The sequence below is a fragment of the Cynoglossus semilaevis genome, chromosome 15, assembly GCF_000523025.1.
Source record: "Cynoglossus semilaevis isolate Cse_v1.0 chromosome 15, Cse_v1.0, whole genome shotgun sequence".
NCBI classification, from domain to species: domain Eukaryota; kingdom Metazoa; phylum Chordata; class Actinopteri; order Pleuronectiformes; family Cynoglossidae; genus Cynoglossus; species Cynoglossus semilaevis.
This window is the reverse complement of record NC_024321.1, coordinates 624,450-650,859: the sequence shown is the minus strand read 5'-3', so window position 1 is coordinate 650,859 and position 26,410 is coordinate 624,450. Positions and strand designations below refer to the sequence as shown.

The window sequence follows — 26,410 nt, the reverse complement described above, 5'->3', positions numbered from 1 at the left end:
TAACTTAACTTAACTTAACTTAACTTAACTTAACTTAACTTAACTTAACTTAACTTAACTTAACTTAACTTAACTTAACTTAACTTAACTTAACTTAACTTAACTTAACTTAACTTAACTTAACTTAACTTAACTTAACTTAACTTAACTTAACTTAACTTAACTTAACTTAACTTACGTATTTTCTTTTTGCGTTTGTTTTTTTTTCTTTTTTTTTTTTGTTGCTTTTTTCGATTTGTATTCTTGCTTTAGCGGGCACCACACTCGTATTTATCGACAATTTCATGCTTTATTTCCATGGTCATCATGCGTTTCTTCTTCTCAGCATGTAGATAACGCAAACACAATACGGAAGACTCACGAGAGATTCGTAAGGAAGTCAACGTACACGTGAACGAGTGAGGCGGCGTGGGCTGCTTTGAGTGCTCGGCCACCTAACGTCGGCGTCTGTAAGCCTGCTCGTATTTCGAATCTTTACTCGTATCTCAAAGCAAAAATTAGCTTGAAGGCTTGGTCGTATCTCAAGGTATTACTGTGCATACCCAAAATGCCTGAACCTACCGCGTGGTGTTAGAAAGAGGAGCAGCCGCTCTCATTTGTCACGGGCCCCTGAATTTGATTTCACACACACTCCCTACCCACCCCGACCACTCCACCCCTCCCTGGAGGACTTGTTGCTGTGCTCTAATCCTGCAGGAGACAGGGACTATGCTCACATGTGCCGCGGTCCCTGCTCTGTGCTGCAACGCTTCATGATTTCATTCTCAATTGACGTTTAAATGAAATCCCCGGGTCTCTGAACAGTTGCTAAATCATTCCATCAAATGCAGGAGGAGGAGTGACTGAAATCCCTAATGGCAGTAATTTGCAGGGCAAAACATTCTTGAGATATAAAATAAAATAAAAAAAAAAACAAAAAACATTTGCAGCCTTAAATGTCACTGTAAAAGTGGTTGGTAATATAGACAGTAGTCAATAATAGCAGCACATAACCTAACAATTGTAGGTTTACAATAATTGTAACAGATGCTACAAGTAAGCTAAGCTATCTTATGAATGAATTAGGAAGGGGGAAATGCCATAATAGATAGTTATAGATAGAAATATGCTTTAAAAAAAGCTAGCAAAACATATTAGCCATCATAGTAGCAACATTTACAATGAAAAGGCTGAAGGTGAAACGAAAAACAGAATTTTAGAAATGATTATAGTCGGCTAAGCAGTAGCTAAAATGAACAAAGATATGCGATATAAGAGTTAGCAAAGAAATACGCCAAGCCACGCAAAAGTGTAAGATTAGACACGATCGAATTTTCATTCTTAATTCAGTTTAAAAATTGTTGGTCAAAGTTTTAGGAAACGATTGCCTAGATAAAGGCTATGTCAAAAATGAAGCTAAACTATAAAAAGTTGGTCAAAAAAATATCTTGTTTTTAGGGGCTATACAACCAGATACTATTGTATAGAAAAATTAAATAAAAAAAACTAGAATAATCCTCGTCTGTCACCTGATCATAGAGAGGTAAAATCTCTGAACTTAAGCTACACTGTGACTCTGACTTGACTGACAGGGAACAGCAGCCGATCCTGATTTGAACCAAGAGGACAGGGGTAAAAACAAAAAAAAAACAACAAAGGCTCTCAGGATGAGCTGCAGAGATGAGAAGTGAGTGCCACATGTGGTGAGAAAAAAAAAATAAAACCGAGCATCTTCTCGACGTGACGGTGTCCCCGAGACGCCAGGTCCTGCTGCTGCAGCCGCAGCAGGAGGTTCTGACAGGATTCTGTCTCCGCTGCTTCTTCCCTCTGTGTGATTGATGAGTCTCATTTTACCAATTAATGGCCAAACCCCCGTTGACTCCCTTCACATTTCTGTTTGTAGCTGTTAGTGTTTGTGACTGTCACAGATTCATTTTAATTAGAGATCTTCTTCTCTCCGACTTTGTCCTCCGACTTGCTTGCCGTCGTGTGCACGGACTACGACTCGGGAAATGACCCGCAGCCTTATTTACTTTCACTCATTTATTCACAAAGTGCAGGGTCTTAAAGCTACTAAAAGGCCAGAGAAGCTCTGTATGGACCATGGAGCGTATCTGATAATCAATTAGCAAACCTGAGTTAATTAACAGACCTTATTTGCATAATGAACTGGTTAATTTGCCCAAAGGGAGAAAATACAGTCCATAAATTTGGATAATAGTTTGTAGGGGCATTGGAAAATGTCAACCAGGTTCCTCTAGCAACAAATCTGAGCTCTTTTACTATATGGGCCTTGTAATTGCACAAGACTTTAAATGTGAGATGATGTACTGGTTTGTAGGACTACACATCAGTTAAAGGGCTAGCTAAAAGTAACCAGAGATTCAACCTATCAAAACACTGCTGAATTTTTTAAAAGGAAGTTGAAAAACAGAAGCTAGACAGAATGATCACTAGAACTACTAAAAAAAAAGCAGACAAACAAATACCCGATGTACTGTAATAAATTCAGAATCATACTAAGCAAGTCTGAATGCTATACAAATGTTAGCATTAGTGAAATATTAGCCGTAAAGTAGCTACAACATAGCCAAGATAAGCCGGAAATTGGATTTAACCCAACATAGTCAAGATAAGCCGGAAATTGGATTTAACCAGAGGCTCAGAAAAGTGTTAACAAATCCTATAATCACTATAGAAAAAAATCATCAGAAATGTCATTGTAAAGTTAGCTACATGCCTATGCTAGGAGGGTAACAACTGGGCAAAAAGTTGTCAAAATTAGCCAAGAAATTAGCGCCAAATATGCAGATTAGCTACCAGGATTAGCATATGAGGACAGCAATACAATATATAGTAAAGTACTATATTTATTTAAACAAACATTGTTTAAATAAATGTACTACATGCAACAATATGCAGATACTTTGTCAGTTACTGAAGCCTACACAGTACATGTACATGTACGTGTATATTGCTGATCCTTCTTCTGCCTGTTCTTCAGTGGTGCGTCGAGCTTCAACAAACCCTCACCTGCCGTAAAAGCGACCGGAGAAGTATAACTAATGTTTATTTATTTTTTTATCTATATTTATTCTGCTAAAATATTACTGCAGCTACTCCTTCAAAAAAACAACAAAAAAACAAAAACTGCCACAGTAAATCCTACGATCCCTTAAATCAAACATCAATAACATGAAAAACTCTCTAATTCATTTTAATCTTTTACTTTCTTCTCCTGCTGTAACACAAACACTTTTCAACATCTGTGAGGACACACACACACACACCTGATTGTGTGTGTGTGTGTAAACCCTTGGATTGACTTTCTCTGATCCTGCCTTAACGTTGATCCGCGGATTCTTTCTCTCTTCGATGGCTTGTAGTTTCCCGTCCAAGCCTTAGATCATCTTTCGTGTTCATTTATTTCATTTTCCTGGGTAACAATGTTTGGAATCAGCGAGACTATATTTGATTGTTCCTTCCTTTGTTTGAGGTTTAAAGACTTTAAAAAAGAACATTTGTCGTCCCCAACCACCCCCTCGCTTCTAATCTTTCTGATCTCATAAGGAAGAGCGAAGTGAAGTTTTGCAGATTCTCCTTTGGCTGTTGCTGCGGTACTTCTTTCTTACTCAGAGCCAGAGCGAGTAGAGACCTGAGTCAGACTCCGACTCTAACGAGAGTGTGGTCTCGGAGTCTTTGACCTCGGGAGTAAAGAGGAAGTTTCTTTTCATCTCAACACTTTGTAGAGAGATAAAATGATCTGAGTATCAAAGTCCACTTTTAATACTTCCTGTCCAACCACTGTACAAAAGCAGATATAAGTTGCGGGGGAATGATAAAAGTGAGAGAGCGATTGTACCACAGACAACGAACAAAATGATCAGTCTTGATCAGCAGTTCGCAAATATTTTCCGCCATGGCCCCTCTAGTGGACAGAAATTCTCCCCTGAATTGAAATGCTAATAAGAACCTGTTAATATCTGTTTTGTTATCTGTTATCTTCAAATTCCTTCTTCTCTCCTCTATGCTTTTCTTTTTTTATTCCTTTTTTTCTTGCACTCCCTCCTTTCTTATTTTTCCTTTTCCTTCCATCTTTATATCACTTCCTTTCATTATCAACCCAAACCCAAATATTCAATTTGACTTCGCGCAACGTGCTGTAAACAGGGACACTATCTTCTCAGCAACGGCAGCCCGCGGCATGCTGGAGGAGAAAAAGAAGGTATCGGATTGATATTGGTATCTGCAGATACTCCAAGTTGCAGTATCAGTATTCATCCATCCATCCATCCATTTATCCATATATATTATATATTAAAAAAAGTTCTAGTGAGCCATCCCTTTTATCTGCCAATACTCTCATCTCCCTTGCTTTACTCCTTTCCATCTTCTCAGCGTGATCTCCGAACTGTTACTCTCTTGTCCTCATACCTTTGGAACCACCTCCACAGAGTGATTTCTTCTCTCCGACCAGGCATTAACCTCTGACTCTGATCTGATGTATAACCAACACTGCAGTCTCTCCCTCTCTCCCTCTCTTCAGAATTATTTCCCACCTCTAATATATTTCTAACTGGTAGAAAAAGACTTGTTTTTTTTTCTTCTTATCCATCCGTCGGTCACTCTTGTCCACTCTTTTTTCTTTCCCCCCTACCGATCGTATCTTTCTGACTGCTACTGACAGGGTAACAGCAGAGCCGGAGCCACTCATCCATCCTGACAATGTGTTCATAATATCATTAGTCATCGCCACGTCCTTCATACAGTCATTCCGCTGATTGCCTGTTCTTGGTGCTAATAGTCAGAAAGCACTCTGCTGGAGCCGGCCTGACTGCCTCTGGATTATCTGAGGAATGAGATTACAGCCGTCCCTTTATTTAATGTCACTTAGGGTTGTTATTGCAGAGACACGGCTGGAGCAGAGGATAGAGGAGCGCCGGCTCAACTCCAGAGATTCTTTGCAACTCTTAGGCAAATGATCAGGGTCATTAGGGATCACTGTAGCAATCTGTCTGCTGTGTCATTGAGAATGTGAGGTACCTTTGTATTTGCTTTATCGACTTTGATGTGCATTGTTACCTCTTGGTTATTGGGTGTTAATTGAGAAGTTTTGACGTGAAGTTACATTTACATTTTATGGGCACATGCCGGCGGTGGGACGCTTCTCATGCTCTTCCAACGAGAATGTCAAATGTTTGAGCCCTTGTGATAATGAGATGAGGGTGAAAGTCATCGGTTGTTTGACGCTGTATGTGACCCAGAGAAGAATGAGCAGTGTTGGAATTAATGAGTGAATGAATGACAGTGTAGCGGCGCTTTGAAGCCCAGAGGCAATGTCTCTGTCGTTGGTGTGGAACCCCAGGGGTCACCTCCTGGTTAGGGCGGTTGGCGCCTTCCAGTGGACTCACCACCCGCAGGAAGGTTCACGAGGGGCTGGTGCAGTGCAGTGTGACTTGGGTGGCGGTTGTAGAGACTGCTGCCGTCGCGACCCGGATAACGGATAAGCGGACGAAGATGGAAAGATGGACAGTGTGTTCATCATTGTCCAATCAGAACCGAGACTAATCAATGACTGTCATCAGGATTAGACCTGTATCATGACTGACATATCGTCCAGGTCCAACGTAGTGGACAAACAAGTTGCTACATGAAAAACCTGCATCTCTTTACGCTCATGTTTTTCAAGAATCCCAAACCTCAACATCCTTCATCCTGAACTGTACAACTTCCCCAGCCGTGGTCGACCTGACCTTTTGTTTGTTGCTTGAAACCGCGACGAGCTCTCTTTCTGACGTTGCCTCTTGAAAACGCGTGTTAAGCTGTTAAACACGAGAGCTTAAATTACAACACCCTGTTTTAATGTGTATGTGCACATAAGTGTGTGTGCTGATTGTGTTTGCATTTCGAGCTTGCGCGGATCCGATCGTAAGCGGTAAGGTAATGATTCATAAGACAAGCCAGAAGACTTATCCACTAATAGATCTCGGGGGAGATAACCTAATCCCTGAACAATATCTCCTTATCATATTACAAGTGAACTCTGTGCAGAATGGCTTTCTCGATCCACAAATGAATACTAAGCCCTACACTTACCTTTAAGCTTATTAGATTTTGATATGAAACACAGCACTATCGGCCTTTTCCCTGGATGCAGAGCGGATGAAAGATAATAATCCTTTCCAAGGATTACTTAATTTGTACACTCCTGCAACGCAGTCGATGAAACAAAGTTGCTTTTTCTTCTGCGACATAATCACCAGTAAAGAAGGGATGTCGAAAATTAACACAGTAGTCCAGGCGTGGGGCAAACTTTTTGACTCGCGGGCCACAACTGTCCTAAAATTGAACAGGGGGGACGGGTCAGGAGCAGATAGATGGAGTGTACTGTATGTGTGAACTGAGATAAATGACATGTAAAAGTCATGCATAAAGGCTAAAATGCTAATGTTTTTTGCATTTTCTACCCCACCTATTGGGGAAATGTGGGTATTGCAGGGAAAAGGCAGAACTATAATGATAATATGAATAAATTATATACATTGGAAAAGCTTGGCGGGCCAAATTAAAAAGCTGAACGGGCCGCATCCAGTCCCAGTCAGACTCATCAGACCAGCCTCATCGAGCACAGGACAGCAACTAGGTCTGTGACTGACAAGCTGACTGACACGATTGTCATGTGGCTCGTGAAGGACCTTAGACTGATTAACATTGTTGAGGACAACGGCTTCACTCGAGTTTCGAAAACAACTCTCGACGTGATCTACAAGCTACGGTTTAGATGTACATTAATGATTAAAACCCACCAACCCACCAAAAAAAAGTTTTTTTTTTTGTCTTCTGTTCCGGCAGTCATGTTCAGGAATGACAATTTACCTCCTCCTTTAGGTATCCTGTGATTAATTGACAGTCCTATTTAAATTTATACTGTCGAGTCATCACGATTAGTTCTATGCTTGAACGCTAATAGATTTAACAGGCATATTCAATTTAAACAAATTTCATTTTAAAGTTGGACCTGTTCTGTGGCGCTGTGGCTATGTCTGTCATTGGTGTGGAACCCCAGGGTTCACCTCCTGGGCAAGTTTGAATCCCGGTTAGGGCGGTTGGTACCTTCCAGTGGACTCACCACCTGCAGGAAGGTTTGGTACGGTGCAGTGTGATTTGGGTGGAGACTGCTGCCCCCGAGACCCGGTAACAGATAAGCGGATGAAAATGGATGGATGGACTTGGTCCTGTTCTTGGGTGCTTTTGGTCTGACTTTGTGAAATTTTGAATTTTTATTATTATTTTTATATATTATAATAATCAATTTTATTGTTGGCTAATGTTAAGATTTGACTTTTTTTATTAAATATGAGATATATTTCTGAGCTGACTTGGCTCAGCTAGAATATAATCTTTGAGCTACACTTACTGTAAGTAATCTTTCATTCCATTCTAGTTGTCTTTCTTTCTTTCTTTCCGTAAAGTATTAAAAACACACAGACTCTGTTTGTCGTCCACAGAGATTAGCGTCGGTAGCTTGTCAGTGTGGAATGAGATTCCGATTTCTTTTCTAGTTGGAGATTATCCCTAAATCTTATCTCCATCTGCGTCTCCACTTCCACATAGATGATACAATTTACAAAAGATGATCCTGGTCTTTCCCCTCTTTAACTCTCTTTGTCTTTCATATATTGCTGCCTTTCCTCTTCATCTTTTTCTCTCTCCGTCAGATTGCCCGTCTGCTTTTCTTCTCTTTATTCATTTCGCTAACTTTTTTGTACAATCCCGAGAGGCAATTATTGTCTAAATTCGAGCAGCCACGGCATCTTCAGGGTCTTTGTTCAGCAGTATGAACTAATTTTGCCTTCTCCTTGTAGTGAAGATTTGTTGACGGTCCCTACTGACAGACGGTCCCCTAACATTCGGTGTTGATTCCGTTTCGCGCCTTCATTTCCTGAGTGTAGGGACTCGAGGCATGTTGGTCAATTAAGTGTTTAATGAAGTACAACTGATGAAATGAAGTTTTGTTTACCTCACACGCTTGATTTCTGCTGTCGTTTACCTTCATGTGTGGCTGTACACAACAGTATATTCCGTAAATTTGTTTTTAAATTTTGTTTTTTCCGTAAGTTTGTGTAGTCCAGGTGTGGCCACAATTGAACAGGGGGGCGGGTCAGGAGCAGATAGATGAGGGCGTTCATGTGAAAATGACATGTAAAAAGTCATGCGTAAAGGCTAAAATGCTAACGTGCTTTTAGCCTTTTCTACGCCATCAAATGGGGAAATGCAGGCACTGCAGGGGAAAAAGCAGAAATACAATGATAGAAATCAATACCGTAATTTAGACAAGTATGGTGGGCCCAATTAAAAAGCCAAATGGGCCGACAAGTAAATTAAAAAGGCAAATGGGCTGCATCTGGCCCGCGGGCCTTAGTTTGCCCTTGCCTGGTGAAGACTTTAGTAAAAAAAAAAACAGGGACAGTAAACGGCACAGTGACTGTATTTAAAGAAACGGTTACACGTGGATCAAAAAAGACAGTTAAGTTAAGACAGACAAACGTTAGCAAACCATTCTTGACTTGTAACATTTGAGCAACTAGCACAATCAGCAAAACGTCAATACTTTGAAACTGTTTACTTAAGAGAAGGTGTTTTCTTTTTATTGATCATGTTAGCCACTGTTTTTTTTTTTTTTTTCCTTAACGCATCTCAGTTTTCATTGGCGGCCCATTCCAGTTTTCTTTGTAACAGACGCGAGGAATCGTGCCAACATCGTCTCACGCTGCTCCCCATCCTCAGATAATGACATAATTGTGTATCGACTGTGTGAACTGCTCTTATTTCAGCTCTTGTTTCATCGCAGACCGCCGCCGTCGTTCTCCCCGTCGCTTTGATTCCTGATTACTTTCCTGCTGCTTGGTATGGGTGAGGCATTCGTGGTGGATTTGTTTTTTTTTTTTTTAAAAAAAAAAAAACAACACATTTGCATTTTAATGACTGGTATTGATCGTCTCCTGGTCAATACCACCATCAGCTTACCGCGCACACTCCGGCTCTGCTCGTATTGATAAAAAGCGACCTGAATATAGCTTTTCGTAAACACATACAATAACACACATACATAGACCCTGAGTGGTAATTAGAATGCAGCTGTACCATCATAAAAGGCTGTTTTTTTTTTCCTGTATGAAGAAGCACCGTGACCATTCAGGTCTCCATGGCTTTGAATGACGAAGATGAAGAAACATCCAGGTGTGGTAACTAAGAAACCAGCGAGAGTTAATGAATCCACCCTGGGGTCGCACATTAGCAAAGGCTCAATACAAAAGTGACTTTTAAATATGTGAAACTGTCATTCAAAATCGAACGGTATAAAGGTTTAATTATTATTTTTTTTAAACCCATAAAAAAAGTGAGTTTTCGAACACACATGTGGCAGACCATTCAAAGTGCAACAAAAATTGAATGCGAGTTTGAAAATACTGTTAATAGCTAAAACGAGACCTGACATACTGTAGGTAAGAAAAATCTAAATAATTGCCCGGGGATTTTTCAGCGTTTATTAAACATCCATTGAAATGAAAAATTGTAATGGTGAGCTCTATTTTTTTTTTTTTTTTTTTAGTTTTCTAATTAATCAATATGTTGGCGATTTTTTGCTCTTTGTAGATTAGTATTATGTAGCATTTAGTAGCTACCATCAAGATATTTTCTTTTTTTAGGGGAACTTAGTAGTTCTCAAATAATGGAGCGGGTCACACTGTTGGGCCCAATTAAAAAGCCAAATGGGCCGCATCTGGCCCACGGGCCTTAGTTTGCCCTTGCCTGGTGACAGCCTGGTGCTGTAATGCTTGAACCAACAAGCCTCCAGTCACTAGGTGGCAGCGACTCATACAGTGGTTTGTACTGTGAAAAAACGTTAGTCCCTTGGGGGGGGGGGGGTTCGTGACGGAAAATAATTGAGAACCGCTGGTCCATGTAAACAGGAAGTTTAATGAGATCAATTGTGCTCAGATGAATGGAACTCTGTATGAACAACAAAGTGTTAAATGCGAGGGAGGGTTCGAAGTTCTCAAAGATCTTTGAACGCCAGAGTCTGTGGTTGTTTCTGCCGTAGACTTTATGGAAAGAACCAGAGTGAGTTTGACAACTTTTTCCTCTGCTAACAACCAACCCCTGGTGCTCTCTACATTTTTCTCACGACTTCTTCTTCTTCGTGTGTTTTCTTCCACAAACAACCATTTATACATTTTTTTTTTATCAGGGATAATATGATCAGATGTTTACTCCGGTGCTTTTGTCTGTTCTTGAATACGCGCAGAGGCTCCGTTGTAATGTCACCGCGGAGATGATTTCCACAGACAGTGTTGTGTTTCCGCGCAGAGAGGAAATCATAATTGGCCAGAGGAAGTGAGGTTTAAATGTAGCTGTTGTTGATGCTCTTGTTGTTGTGGTTGTTTCTGGAGCTGAATTGCCTTGTTATGTATTTTTTTTTTCTATAACTGTCAGGACTGATGTCATTGTACACAGTTCAACAGGCTGCAGCTGCTGGAGCTTTCATTTATCTGTTTGTCTGTTTTTCTTTTCCACCAGAGGCTGATAGTGGGCTCGGCTCCGCGGGGAGGAGCTGTGTTTAGTGCTAGCATTGATTTTATAAAAGGTTTCTCGATGGGGGAGCTAGAGGGAGGCCTGTCAACTTTAACACTCGCCAAAATATGTGCACTTTTCTAGGTGATCCAAAAAAAAAACGTTTCACATAAAAGTCACAGGCTCCAGACATGGGTTGGGTAACACGACGTCAACTAAGGTTAGCAACAAACTGTCCAAAAGGTACAGTAATTAAAATACGCCTCGGGAATAAGAGCTATCCAAGAGTATAAGAATAAAGTCGATAAAAAAAAAAACATAATTAACTATAAATAACAATGAGTTTTCCCCTTAGTTTTCATGCAAATATACTTGCAAGTACAGTATATTAGATATCATTTTTATTAATGAATTATTTTACCAAAAATATCCTGAACATGAAGCATTGGTGTATTTTTAATTTTTTTTTTTTAGTTTTTATTTTTAAAAATTCATCAAGCATTATTTTTTATTATTTTTTATTTTTAAAAATTCATCAAGCAGCCCAGATTGATCACCCTAGCGGGCCAGTTTTGGCCCGTGAGCCGTATGTTTGACACCATTGGAATCATTGAAAATTAAAAATCTACCAAAATTTGGCTCAAGATAAAAGTCAATTAATGGTTGCTAAGGAATAGGTAAAAAAAAAAAAAAACAACAAAAAGTAGAAATAACATTTTTCAGTTTTAGGTTTTAAGTTTTAACAATTTTGTAATGCCAGCTGGAGAATCGACACTTTTACTTTTAAATCTTCACTCTGTTCTTGTAGCATAAGATTTGCTCTTGAAAAGGTGGCAAAGATTTCAAGCAGATTTCTTTTATGTGACTTTAAAATAGATTGAAGTTCGAAGTTTAGTTCTCCTCACACCTTCTTTCAGAAGAGACGTAGAAGTAGAAGTATTTAGCGATGGTCCTCTGACAAGCAGTTAATGAAGTGCCTCCTGGCAACGATTGCCTTGCACCTGTAAAAATAAAGTTGCTGTTGCCACCAACCTCACCTTCTCCTTCACCACACTACCTCCTTTCAGACTCTCAGTCTGCACTTGTGCTCATATTTCATTTCCGCTCTGTCTTCTCATTACCTTCTCATTCCTCCCACGACTGAGCAACCTTTAAATGAAGGCAGCATCTCCCGCATTTGCATAGGACCAGCTGTCAAATTAGGAATCCACATCTGTCAATCCATCTCTGTCTGTCATCTGCTTTATTTCCCATTTTCACAACTGTTGCCTACACGGTTTGAATCTTAATGCAAAACACCTGTTGATCGCTGCTGGAGAATGACAATGGATAAAAATGTGATTTGGTCACTAACGAGCAGCAGTTGAATCATAACAACATATATATATATACAGTACATATACAGTATATGTGGGTGTCTCTGTGTGTGTATATATATATTTTCAAATACATAAACATAGTATATATAGTATATGTATCTTCTACATTATATATATATATTTATATATATCCTATCTTCTACATTATATATATACTTATATATATTTAGATACAGTATAATCATCTTATCATTGCATATATATACACACACACATATATATATGCAATGTATATATGTGTATCTAAATATCTAAATATATATAGGTATCTAAATATATCTAAATATATATATATATGTATATATTTAGATACAGTGTATACAGTATAATCATCTTCTCCATTGCGTGTATATATATATATATATATATATATATATATATATATATCCTGGCATGGAGGTGGTGATACAACTTCAGAGATGAAAAATATGGATGAGATCATAAGCGATGAGTTGTCTTTGATTAGACTTTCATTTGTCGTTTGTAAATGAATAACAACATTTTTTCATATTTTTTCATATATATATTCAAAGTGGAAAACAGGCAAACAACGGCTGGCCAGGGCAAAAATCTCATGTCTTTTTTGTCAGATATGACATTCTATTTTATATGTTAGTGTTATACGATAAGGTGTTGCTTAAAACTTAATTGTGTTAAATAATGAGTACCGAATTTTCTGGACTATAAGTCACACTTTTTTCATCCTTTGGCTGGACTTATGTACAGTATAACTTATATACACTGACAGCACCTAGAGGGCACTCTAGGCTTGTGTACCAGTATCTGCTACTCCTGTAGGTCGCACCTTTTTTTTGTCCTTTTGCTGTTGCGACCTTTACTATGGCGCGAATTACGATATATTCATTAGCCAGGAAGCTTCCAAATGATGGTCTACATTAGGTAACACACGTCAACAAAAACCTAAAATAGACGGGGAGCTTGGGGTTCGTGGAAAAAGATATTCCTTCAAAAGAGCTTAAAGTATGAGGAAATATCTGCTGTTTAGATAAGATAACTCAAATGTCAATGTTGAGAAATTGTTATAAATATATTTTTATTTAGCATTTAAGAGTGGAAAATATCATATGAAACGTAACCAAATGCTACCGAAATGTTTCTTAGTGGTATTCTACAATTCTACAAAATGCGTAAATAATTCAAAATATTAACCTCGGGAATTCAATAATATTTCAATAATTAATATATCAATGTTGGCTAACAGGAGCAGGACTTCAAACCATCCGCCTTCAAAGGCATTAATCAGAACTAATTTCCTGGTGTAAGTTTTTTTTTTTTCTTTTTTCTTTTTCAGTGATATAAAAATGTCCTTGATTTTAAAGTCTCTTTTAATTAACACGTGTACAGAGAACTGTCCCTACAAACAATAATTAAAACCTGACGCGCATACTCCATAAAAAAACAGTATCTGTGTCTGCGTGTGTGTGAAAAACAAACACATGGAAAACATCTGTTCCGCATCTCTGTTACTCTACAAACAAATGAATTGTAAACACCAGTTTTCCATCACTCATTAGGCACTAATCATCCACGCATTCTCCAGGCTTCCAGCAAACACATCTGACTGTATGTGTCTGTCATTCTTACCCCCCCCCCCCCCCCCCCGTGACACTCGGCGTTTTTTTCTGACTGATGCCTCACACAAAGACCCTCCGCCTCCCGCTGTGTTTCATCACAAAAAGTACTCATGTGGGAGGATCATTTTATCTTCTCCCTGATTGCCAGATATAATTATCAGTTAATTATTTATAGTCTAAGATGAATTCTTCTAAAAATAGTCTCTAAGTCTGCACTGGTACGAGTGACGCGGTGGAGATTTGGTCTTCGTTTTTTTTTTTTTTTTCCTGCCCCCCGGTGGTTTTTTTTTCCCCCTACCTTCCCCAACTCCTTTGCACGACAGCTTCATCTACCACTCATGTCTGTCTGTAATCTAATAAAGGAGAAAGCTGGACTTCTCATACTTAAAGAAAAAGCCAATATTCCGCTCAGTTCTTCACCACCTGGCTGTGGCATTTACTCTGCCTCTTCCTGCCTGTTGTGAGAAATAGATGTCCTTTAGGACCTGCCAATCATTCAAGCATTCGTAGAACAGCCAAAAATATGGCGAACGTGTCAGGAAGCGGATGCAGCACTCTGCAAAAAAAACAAGGTTTGAGAAGGTTATTTACATTTGTTGCCGTGTGAATTTTGCGCAGTCTTGTTCTATTTTAAGAGCCAAATGGAAATATAGAAATCAAGAAGCGCCAAATATTTGGTTCGCTTCCCAATATTTGGGAAGCAAACTCACAACTACCTGCTTCTGAGTCAGGCGTGCTAACCGCTACACCAGTGTTTCCCAAACTTTTTTTTTTTGGGCACCCACAGTTTAAAAGTCACAAATCTTCGTGACCCAAGTCAATAGACATTATTCGTAAACTCCTGAGAAACATGATGCGAGACGACCCAAAAAAAATTCTTGCGCCTCCGTATGTCACCGTGAGTAGACAAATACGTCACCAGGTGGCGCTATATACAGAAGACAGATTTGTTTACATTCGCCGGTACGTCATACATTGGAATATGCTACTTTCACTTTATTTTGTTTTTTTTGGGGGGAGGTAGGGAAGGCATTTTGCCCTTCATTGGGGCTACCAGGTATAAGTCAGACTCTTCTGATGTTTTAATGTCCTAGATTATGATGTTACCACTCCGTTAGCGTAGGTGAGTGACATACTGTAGGTACTGATGGGCATGATGTGATTTCCAACAAATGGCGAATATCCAGTTATATTACGTGCTTTGGGAACAGAATTCCGGCGCAAGTCGAAAACCCCCGTGCATTCACCCATGATGAAAATCAGCAGAGAAAATGCTAGAAAAGGTTAGCGTGCGAGGGTAAAAATACACTAGCAGTCGTCACAACAGGAACATGTTCTGAATTTTTTTTTTTTACTTTTTTTTTTTTTTTTATGAAGAAGTCAATTAAGGCTAAATCAATGCCCTTATGCTCGGTACAGACACAGACACGTCGTGACCCGCTGAGTGTCTTTGTGCCGCCGAGAGGTTATTGAATGGAGCTGTTCTCTGTCACACTGCTGCAGCCGTTTTACTTGAGGAATATGATCGATACGTGCACACTCTGACTCACTTTGTACATATGTCATGTGTGTGTACGTGCGTGTATTTATATATTTATATTTTTTTATATAACCGCAAAAAATTGCCGTGCGGCCTAAACCGATATAGACCTTGGTCTACACTGGGGGTGGTGTGACTTGTTCTGTTTGTTAACACACACACACACAAAACACACTGTGGTGCTCAGGATGAATGAGTCTTTGTTGTCCACTGTGTATTCACTGACTTCAATGTCACAGCTGTACGCCGCAGACCTGCAGTACACGGAGTGATACCCAGTACACCGAGGCAAGGTAGAAAGATAGAGAATGAGGTTCTTTTTCTCATGGTTAGAACAAACGTATATGTGCATTTAAAGGGGACACTTTGAAGACATTTTTTTGGGGGGGAGATGGTGGGGTTACATTTTGAAACAAACAGCTGTGCTCGGAAAGTGAATATAAGTGAAAACATGTGAACTCTATACTATACTATAGACCAGTGATTACCAACTGGTGACCAAATCCGGCCCACCAGGCCATCGTATCTGGTCCACATCTGGATTCCAAAACATCAAATAGTAATGTTAAGAAAAAATTTTATTTAAGTGTCTGGTCCCAAAGGTGCCTGTCCAGAAAAATTATGGCCCTCCGACAACTATAGCTGGTGAACCCCTGTCGTGGGGCTTCAAACCAATAATCTTACTGTAAGGCAAAATCGCATTTTCCTTTTCTCTGTATCTTCTTCTTTTTCTTTCGGCTTTGTCACTTTTTTTTTTTTTTCAGGGGTTGCCACAGCACTTGTCAGTTTCTAAAATTCTGTTAAACAACCCAGTCAGGAAATCTACCACCACTTCTCCTAAGCACTTTCATACTTCCACTGGTATGTCATCGGGACCAACTGACTTTCCACTCTTCATCCTCTTCAGGGCTTTTCTAACTTCATCCTTTCTAACCTGATCTACCTTCTTCCTACTAGTCTCTGGTTCCTCGTTTCTACTTTCCCATTCATTTTCCTCATTCAACAACTCCTCAAAGTATTCCTTCCATCTTCTCATTTTCCTTTTCTCTGTATCCCCGCTCTTTTTTTACAGACTGAAAACAGAAGCTATAACTCTCTCTCTCATGCACAAAAGTCCTTAAAGGACACCATTGTTATTAGCCAGTAGTCCAGACATGAGCAAACTAAGGCTCGGGGGCCGGATGCGGCCCGTTCAGCTTTGTAATCCGGCTTGTCAAACTTGTCCGAATTATATAATTGGTTTGCATTGGGATTATACTTCTGCCTTTTCCCTGCAATGCCCACATTTTCCCAATAGATGGCGTAGAAAAAGGCTAAAAGCATTTTAGCCTTTATGCATGACTTTTATATGTCATTTATCTTCACTCGACCACCCCCTGTCAAATTTTTGGACCAATTTTTGGACAATGTTTGCCCACGCTTGCGCTAGCCACTGTTGCCTTCTGTGGTCGGTTTACAGTTCGCCGCTGACGTAAAGACAACTGAAGTGAAAGAAATTAGAAAGTTGGCCAAAGATGTAAATCGTTCTGATAATTAGCTGCAATTAATTCCATAATATGTGGTATCGGTTGTTGCAATGGCTGCAAAGTGGAGGGTAACCGGAACTGTCTTGGTGTTAGTCACTGGAGTAGAAAGTACTTTATGATTTGTCTGAACTGACCATGCGTCAGCATCAAATAAAGACCTGCACTATCCCTTTAAGACGCTCCTGTCAGAATTGAATTCAGACGTTCTTTGGTTTTCAACAATGACTAGTGTAAAACAGCAGCCGGTTCAGTGGTGTTCTGAAAGCAGCCCGTTGTACATACAAAGTAAGGGGGGGGGGGACCCTTGTTATAGGGAAATGAAGAGGGTTAAAACAAAGAGACAGAAACAGGGAAATACAGAAAAGAGAGAGAAATGCAGAGCAGCAGCTGTGATTCATCACTGTCAACATCCACACACACACACACACACACGGTATAAAGAAGAATAAAAACTCACACTCTATAGTGTCCAACCCACACAGTCGCATTACATCAGCTCTGAATCCACAGCAGTCTTTACATTGATTAGACTGCAGCAGGAGAGACTTTCGTTACAGGTACACTAGCATGTGATCCCAACAGATCAAGACATAATTCTGATTCTGATTCTGAATCGTATGTATCGCAGAATCTTTTTTTTATCCAAAGAGAAAAAAAGAAGTGAACATGTTTACACATACAGATTTGCAGAAATTAAATCAAATCAAATCGTCTTTAGAGTAAAGTAAACTGTTGACTGCCTCTTGTTCTATTAGTGGATGTAGTACCCGGTACTGCCACTGTTACACTCTCCGGTACTCACTATAGCATCATGCCTGCTAATACTAATACCGTCAGTGTATTTGAATTATGTTTACCAATGAAAAATGTCCATGTACAAGTTGGTGATATTTATAATGGAGGTGGAATATATTCTTCTTATTATTGACTTCCTTAAACGCCCCACAAGGATTTGCCACCGGAGGCGCTATTAACTACGTGGTTTCAACTTACAGGCTGCAACAAGGGAGGCACCATTAGGGATGTGTGGTTCCTCTGGGAATCTAGGATTCTCTGCTGTTTGCTTGCAAGGCAAATATGCTAACTATGCTAACTAACTATGGAACCACTAACTTCAAAGTGGTCTGGAATTTGGCTGGGATTTGAACCTAGGCTCATATTCCATGATGTAAATAATCGCTCCTGGAATCCTTTTTGGATTATTATTGCATTTATACTTTTTAATTTTATATTTGTAACGGGCATTGAGCTACAGTAGTTAACCGTTAGCTAATCTTGACCGCCCCTCGTTCCTCTGCCTCTTTGTCTTAGTCCAGTTCCCACAACCAACAAGTAGTTAGTAGTAGTTTTATAATCAAAAAAAACTCTCAAATCTTTGACATGTGTCTCAAAGCGGAGCATTATGATTTTTGATCCATTTTTTTTTTATCGCACTGGCTATCTCCACTTACATCCCCCAACTGTGCAAGGACCCTCAATCCTTCCCTTAAATATAACTACTAGGTAACTAGGTAAAATTGATGATGAAAAGTTCTGATTTTTTATGATCGCACTGGTATCTCCACTCCACCCCCCAACTGTGCAAGGACCCTCAATTCCTCCCCTACATATAACTACTAGGTAACTAGGTAAAATTGATGATGAAAAGTTCCGGAGTGGACAATGTCCAATCATGCAAACTGAAGGAAAACATAGGGCCATATAGAGCTCTGCTTGTTGGTTTTGAAGGCGGGATATGTACAGGAAGATCCAATCACGGCAAAGGTGTGTCTGGTACAGACAGAAAGGGAATATGATGGTCAAAATTTTGCTTCTGACATTAGCAGAGACAAGAAACACGGGGACGTTTGAAATGAATTGATTTGGAGATTCAGCAGACCAAATCATACATCAAGCCATACCATAGTCACTTACATGGAGGTATCGTAACATGTCTCATTTCAACATCATTCCACTCAGACTCATTCCCTTTATGATTCTTTGGTGATAATTTCTAAGTTGCCCTGTGAGGAAAACTCTTCACTCTCACACGGAGAAACTCGGAGTGAACTTCTCAGTCTGAGCTTTGTCTGGTTTCAACATCACCGGGGTTTAAAGCAGATCACGGAGCAGAAGCGGGGTGTCTGAAGGTAAAAAGTTAAAGCAGCCTATGGCCTGCCCCCGATCCTGTTTGTCAGTCTCTGATTTCCTCACCTACCGAAGAAACTAGAACTGTGAGCTGAACCTGAGCATCCCAGAGCGGGAACGTGGCTCCAGGGCTGAAAGGAAAAATAGTTAAAAAGACATATATGTGTATTTTTGTTTGAAGCTAAATGTGAGGACCTAAAACTATCACTTGAGTTGTGTCTGCTCAGACTGCTGTTGTCCCTGGCACTGATTGCATTTGACGTCATTTTTCGTGAGCGTCAACGTTTTTTACTATGAAATATTCTGCCTGAAATCCAAAAATCTAAATCAGAATCTGTTTTTTTTTTTTTTTTCATCACGTTATGGCTGAGATCACTTTCTTAGGTCATTCGGAGAGCCTGCCTACCAGACGTTCAACAGCAGCGAAGTGAGATCAGCATTTGGAACTTAATCAAATTTGACTGTTATTACGCTAAAAAGTCTGAAATAACAACTGGCAGCAGCAGAAGAAAGAAGAACAACAACAAAAAAAAAAGAATCAATTCACTAGCAAAAACAAAGTTTGAAGAGTTTTTCAAGAATGGTCACTGATGAGCCTGGCCATAAATTACGTTCTTTGTTTACTGGTGTGCATGAGAGAGTTATTAAAGCTCCGCATAAAAGGCAACAGTGAGGCTGGAAAAGACTCATTAATAAATCTCCTGTAACCTACTTACATTAATGTTTATTTAATGCTCTTCCTGCAGAATATCTACTCACTGTGGAACCTCCAACGTTGGGCCCCACTCTGAGCCTCTGAGCTTTGCTCCCATCCCCGCTGCTCCTCTTAATCCCAAAGCTTCCACAGACCAACACCGAGGGTCAAATCAGAGCAGCGCATGCCCCTGACCACTGGTTGGGATTTTTCTTTCCCTTTCCAAAATTAGAAATAATTACCATCACTTCCTCTTTTAAGGAACCCTAATTTATGATTCCCTAAGCGTCGAATATGCATTTATCAGAAAAGAGCGAGATAAAGGTGAGGGGTGGGAGAGTGATATTTATTTCATCTTCCCATCCATCACTGCCTCAGTAAAATATATTGACACTTTGATGCGGAGGTCAGGACCTTCCTCTGAACATTCCTCCTCTCCATCATCTTCGCTCGCAGCTCCCTCCTCCCCATCCCCGTCCTCCTCCTCTTCCTCTGGAAATTAAAACGCCAGATTTGATGTCAATTTTACTCTCAATTTATTCACTCCGTCTGTCCTTGAAATATTTATACCCGTAGAATGAGCGGCGAGGATGGATGATTCTGCCTCACTCTGAAAACCCAGCTGCTGCCGCTGCCGCCGCCTCTGCTGCTGCTGCCGGGGTCGGTCAATGAGGAAAAGAGTGAAGGTTGTAATGACTGCATCCCGTACAAGAAAAGAGAGAGACTATAAATTAGGAATGAGAGGATTAGGTCCATGGGAATGACCTGTTGAATCATGGGTAGACCAGAAGAAAAGCCGAGTGAAAACACGAAACTGTTTTAAAAAAGAAAGCGCTGTTAATAAGATCGTGGTATTGCTTGGAGAGGGTGAGTGCAGATGAACACGTACGCCGAGGAACTCGCAGAACTCCCAAATTGCGAAATGGCAAAAAGGGTCAAACTTTTTAAAATAAATTTCGACTTAGCACAGAAGAAGCAAAATAAGAGAGAGAAAAAAAAAAAAGTTGAGTAGTTTTAGTTTTTTTTTTTTTTTTTTAAAAAAAGATGAGTAGTTTTAGTTTTTTTTTGTTTCTTTTTTAAATCACGGTACATCAGTCATTCTCAAATAGTGGGGCGGGCAATCTTCGGGGAGCGCGAGAGGCTTCCAATGGAATATGGCACGAATATGGACATAAGTGTACCACTGCTGTGATGCTTGAATGATAACAGGCCTCCAGTCACTAGGGGGCAGCAACTCATACATGGGGTTTGTACAGGTAAAATTATTCACGTTGTCAGGTTCTCAATAGTATTCCAATTTGCAGGGTGGGTGCGGGAACAGGTTAATTGGGTTGCAGTCTAGTGGGCCATGGGAACCGGGGCGCTGGTGGGGATGGGAGGAGTTCTGAGAGGGTGCTTTAGGACTGGTTCCAAACACCACAACCTTGCTTGGACGCTTGGATTCGAGCTAGCAACACTTCCAGCAGGTCACATGCTTTACCCGTAATCCTCACACCGAACCTCAGACCGGACCACAGGGCACATGCTGACTGACCTGCTGCAGCACATGCTGAACCATCAGTCTGCGTAGTTTAGGAGATCCTCGGTGCTTGAATTCTCTAATTGGCTCTAACTGCGTCTACGATACACAGAAGGAAATTCTTATGGCTCATAAACAGTGTCTGAAGGATCCATTAGTGCTGACCGTAACAGTGATGGTGTCTTGTTATTACAATTAAACTGCGATGCATTTGGAATAATGAATGTTCGCAAACACTCGATGTCTGTTCTTCTGCTGCGATAATAAGGTTAGTTTCTAATAGCATCACATCATTGTTTTTTTTGTTTTGTTTTTTTTTACACCGTCCTGTTGCCTGAGCTTGTTACTCCATTAGATTTATTTTTATATTATGTTGGCACATTATGAAGTTAGAGCTGAACAAAAGCCAAAAATGTTGAGAAAATTTCACATGCCAGTTGTGCCCGCAGCATTTCTAATAGACCTTAAATAACTACTAAATATCTACAAGTTCAACAAGGGGTACGTTTTATCGATGAAAATGCTGTAACTGAGCTAAAGCATAAACACGTGAATAAAAACGAGGGCAAAAAAATGTATAATATTCCCGAGGAATGGATACATTTCATCAAGTTATAGTTTAGCTCGAAGTTTAGCTAAGATTCCGCTGAAGTACATGAAAATAGAAATTGACCAAATGTCGAAAATAGGAGCAACAACTGAACATTTAACAACAAGCGAAAGCTAAATGTTTGTGGATGGCTAGCAAACCACAAAAATAACAAATATAACAAACACCCAAATGAAATATGTATTTAATTATATATATATATATATATATATATAACGCAGATGTTAGCATGATGTTAGCATGATGTTAGCACAAATCATTCAATTGTTTTGGTCTGTGTCACATGACCATAAACTTAGTAACACTTCATACACAAGTTCAATAAAAAAAATTGAGTATGGGTAAACGTTGGAAAATGACGGGCAACATGGTTTATGTATGAATTGCTAGAAACTAGCTAGCTAAAACTAGCTTGATCTTATATATAAATATAGTAATAAGCTGTTAGTTCAAATATTCGTATTTAAATATTCCAAAATACGTTCATAGAATGAATAAATGCAGCTAGCTAATAACTCAAAAAAGAACTCATTACAACTAGCTCTTATGTACACGGAATCATCCATTAAGCTACAGAGCTCGAGCTCACGTGTTATTTAGGTTGTTTTCCAGTGGGTTGCGCCGTGCGATGTGTTTGTATTTGTGTGCGCCTTTCCTCTGAGTCTGAGTGGACCAGTGTTCGGTCTCCATGAGGTCGCTGTCTGCCGCTGTGATAATAGTCAGCTGACGCCCGCTGTCAATAGTCATTCAGCAGGTGAAAAGTGCCGCGGGTGTTCACTAAATGACAGAGTAGGGCGGCAGGCGTTGGGGTTCACAACAACCTGACCTCGGTGTTGTTGTAAGAAACAATAGAAGAATGAGAGCAATCAGCTTTTTTTTCCCCACTGTTCGCCGGCAGCATCGGTGTCATCCCGCTGACAGCACGAGTGCAGGGCTGCGCCCATTAGCTCGCCGTGCTGTTGACTGCGGAGGGAGATGATGGAGAGCTCATTGTAGTGGAACATTAGATCTTCTCTGACCTTCTTTATTCACACCTTTGTTTGTCCGACCTTGACTGAGGTGTGTAGAGTAAAACACTCCACACATTCTGAAACCATTATAATATCACACCGCCGCTTGTTATCTGTCCCCACTTATTTGACCGTTTATGCTGAAGTGTTATTATGTCTCTGCTTGTATTAGCTTTCAAATGTGTTTGTGCCTGTGTTTTCCTCTTTTGGTTTAAAAATAACAATAAAAAAAAGGGAACTAGAATCTAGTCAAAGTTGGGAGAATATACCGAGAATAGGTATCGCTTTAGCTTAGCAAACATGGTATCTTTTGCTTAAGTGTCAGATTACACTTTAATTTAGCAACAGAATGATTAGTGCTGGTTCTGTTAGCGTTCAAATGTGTTTGTGCCTGTGTTTTCCTCTTTCGGTTTTAAAATAACAACAAAAAGGGAACTAGAACCTAGTTAAACATGTGAGAATAGGTTTAGCTTTAGCTTAGCAAACGTGTTATCTTTTGCTTAAGTGTGGAACACATTAATTCAAATATAAGGTCAATCCGATTACACTTTAATTTAGCAACAGAATGATTAGCGTTGGTTCTGTTAGGGTTCAAATGTGTTTGTTCCTGTGTTTTCCTCTTTCGGTTTTAAAAAAACAAAAAAAAAAAAAAAAAAAAGGAACTAGAACCTAGTTAAACATGTGAGAATAGGTTTTGCTTTTAGCTTAGCAAACAACAATTGCAGCCACAGCAGCTACTACATTAATGATGTGTTATCTTTTGCTTAAGTTTGTTTCCGTAATGAAATAAAATGTGGAAAACATTTATTCAAATATAGGGGAAATTAGATTACACTTTAATTTAGCAACAGAATGATTAGCGCTAATTAGCCAAAAAGGAAAGCAACCGGCTCCAGTTTGATGAAAATAATGAACAGCCTAAAAACATGAAGTCAAAGGCAGGTGTACTCTCAGTGCATTATTTAATTACAGAAGACATGAGACTTCAGGCATCATTATTTGGAATTCATTTATTATTTAACTGCGGACGTTCGCCTTAAACATGTTTTCGCTGTGTTTGAGACCAGAGTCACGTTTTCTCTTCCTTGACTTCTTTTTTCCCCTCACGGCTTCAGCAAGCACGCTCGAGAGCAGTACGAGAAACTCTCCACCATGCACAAGAACATGCAGAAGCTCTACGAGAGCCTCGGCAGCTACTTTGCCTTTGACCCTCACACTGTCAGCCTGGAGGAATTCTTTGGAGAACTGGCCAACTTCCGCATGCTCTTCTTGGTGAGTTGAGATTTCACAGTTTTGTTTTTTTTTTTTTTTTCCAAGCCCAGCAACTAACTTTTCAAACTGCCCCCCCCACAACAAATGCACAAGCAGAAAAATCACCGCCCACGCAGACGTACACTTACTGACACACATTTGATGTTGTAGAAACGAGAACTGCATCAGTGTTAACGCTCATCCTTCAACAGATTCTGACAGTCAGTTAAGACGTTTTTTTTTTTCGTGAAGAAATGACATGTTTTCACGGTTGACAAGAACATGTGTGAACGGTACCTTCTGAACCCCGCTGCCATACGAGCAAGAATGTTGGAAACTGTGGATATCCGGCTCCACTTTCAGTCCAACTCTGGTGCCATTCCAAGAAAATAGACACAAAACAACCTGAGCCAAAACAACAAAAAAGTGTGTAACAAGAGTGTTCTCTAAAATGGTGTTGATTTAACAAATGTCTTTCTTTGATAACCTTTAAAAAAAAGAACAACAACAACAACAACAAGCCCAACAGCGCTCAGAAAGGAAACTGTATATCTTTGAACGACTGAGCCTTGAACCAAAACTAAAAAAGAAACAACAAACCGTTTGACAAATTGAGAAATGCTAAATTCTAAAAAAATTGATGTTAGTTAGTAAGGAAGAGATACCATCATTTTTAATTACGTTTATTGGCAATACTTATTTGAAATGGATATCGATGCTTTGCGTGATTTTTTTTTCCGTTTCTACGCGATACAAATTGAATAGTTGAATTGCTACCATCAAAGGTCAAAGGTCAAAGTGGGCTCTACGACACGGAGTCGCCGCTCATTTCTGGTCAGTGGTCAAGTGGCAGGAATGGATCAGTTCAATAATACGTTACTAGGAGGTGCTAGGTAGGTAGCACAAAAGCCTGTGAGTAACTGATACTCTAGTATAAGTATTGAGTATCTCACTACTGTTAAGACCTACACGGCAGGATAAAGCACCATGTTAAATCCAGCACCAGGTTAACAAGGCCTGGAACCAGGCTTAACCACTAAGATAACCCCTTGTGTTTTCAAATTTGAATGCCTCAAAATCGACATCTTTTGCAATACTTTTGTTCTGTTGTGATTTCCAAGAGATCAAACTACTGAGAAGGAAGGATAAAAAGAGTAAAGGCAGGGTAAAAAGTGAACCCTTGCGCCTCATCTCCTGGCTACATAAGCCTGTTAAAACACGTATTTGGGCGTCCCTCATCCATCTGCGCCGTCTCTCCCAGTGTCAGGATGATGACCTGATGTCCAGGGGGCTCCGTCCGAGCCGTTCACTCTCCATTAACGTTAATAGTAAAGTCTCCTTCAGTGTGAATCCTTTTCCTCACGGTCCCCTCTGATCTTAGCTTTTTCTTTTTTCTTTTTTTTTTTTTGATCAAAGAGCAGCAGTGAACAACACAGCCCTCCCTTCAGGATTCCCGAGATGCTTATCTCTGAGACCAAATAAATTATTCTTTCAAGCAAATCGCTGCATATGAATATTTGATCATTCAAAACGTCACCACCGCGGGTGAAGTGAGGGATGGGTGAGTTAAGACGTTAATGTATTTGTATACATAAAACAATACTTTACTCACTCTTCACTCCTACAGTGATGGCATTCACAAATGTTTTGGTAGATGAAGGTCACGTCAGATATCCATCCATCCATCCTTCCTAGTCCGCTTATACGTTACCGGGTTGTGGGGGGGAAGAGCAGTCTCCATGACCGTCACCCAAATCACACTTCCTGTGGGTGGTGAGTCCACTGGAAGGCGCCAAACGCCCTAACCGGGATTCGATCTTGCCGGGGAGGTGAACCCTGGGGTTCCACACCAATGACAGAGACATTGCCTCTGGGCCAAAGAGCCACCGTGTCAGGGATGTCAAATACCTAAATAGAAAAGAAACTAATTAATGGCCAGATGTTAACAAATGATGACAAAAAATTAGTCAAAAACATGCTAACAACAAGCTAAAACCATGTTAGTTAAAGATGATCCGATCCAATAATAAAATAAATCTTTTTTTTTCCATCCATCCATCCATCAATCCATCCATCCATCCATCCATCCATCCATCCATCCATCCATCCATCCATCCATCCATCCATCCATTAATTATAATATTATATTAATATTGAGTCATTAATACGACTCAATATCAGTACTACTGTGTAGTAATGAATTAATGGAATTCCATTATTTAGGATTAGCAGACAATAGCGTATCTTAAAGTTAAAAAAACAAACAAAAAAAAAAAACAAAGATGTACAAAGGCCAAAACAAAAAGACAAATCTAAATTACTTGAATCAAAACTGACCCAAATTTCCCTTCCAACATTTTCATTTTGGTTTGATCGTCCTTCTACCCACTAAAAGTTGCAACTGATCGGCTCCACGTGCGTTCTGCCGGCGATGGAGACATTGCGAGAGTCACTGTTTGTGTGTCCTTGGCAAGAAAGTTCATTTTGCTAACACTCCGACAGAAGGGACTCATTAAAGGTCTGCGGCTTGGGTTTCTGGAGGTCAGTGATCACCCAGGGAACACATTTAAACTAGCAGCAGCAGCAGCAGGAGAAGAAGAAGAAG

General features: G+C 39.9%; 1 protein-coding gene across 4 annotated transcripts in view; it reads left to right on the top strand.

Moving 5' to 3' along the window:
* The window catches only part of diaph2 (diaphanous-related formin 2), a 443,473-nt gene that overhangs the window by 335,170 nt on the left and 81,893 nt on the right, over positions 1-26,410 (top strand). For 3 of the 4 annotated variants that reach the window (XM_025063479.1, XM_025063480.1, XM_025063478.1), the window contains one exon: positions 23,662-24,295. In XM_025063479.1, coding sequence (XP_024919247.1) covers positions 23,662-23,835 — 174 coding nt within the window. In that variant the 3' untranslated portion in view covers positions 23,836-24,295. Of the gene's footprint in view, positions 1-23,661; positions 24,296-26,410 lie in introns of those variants that run through there. The other variant, XM_025063481.1, reaches the window with a different exon arrangement.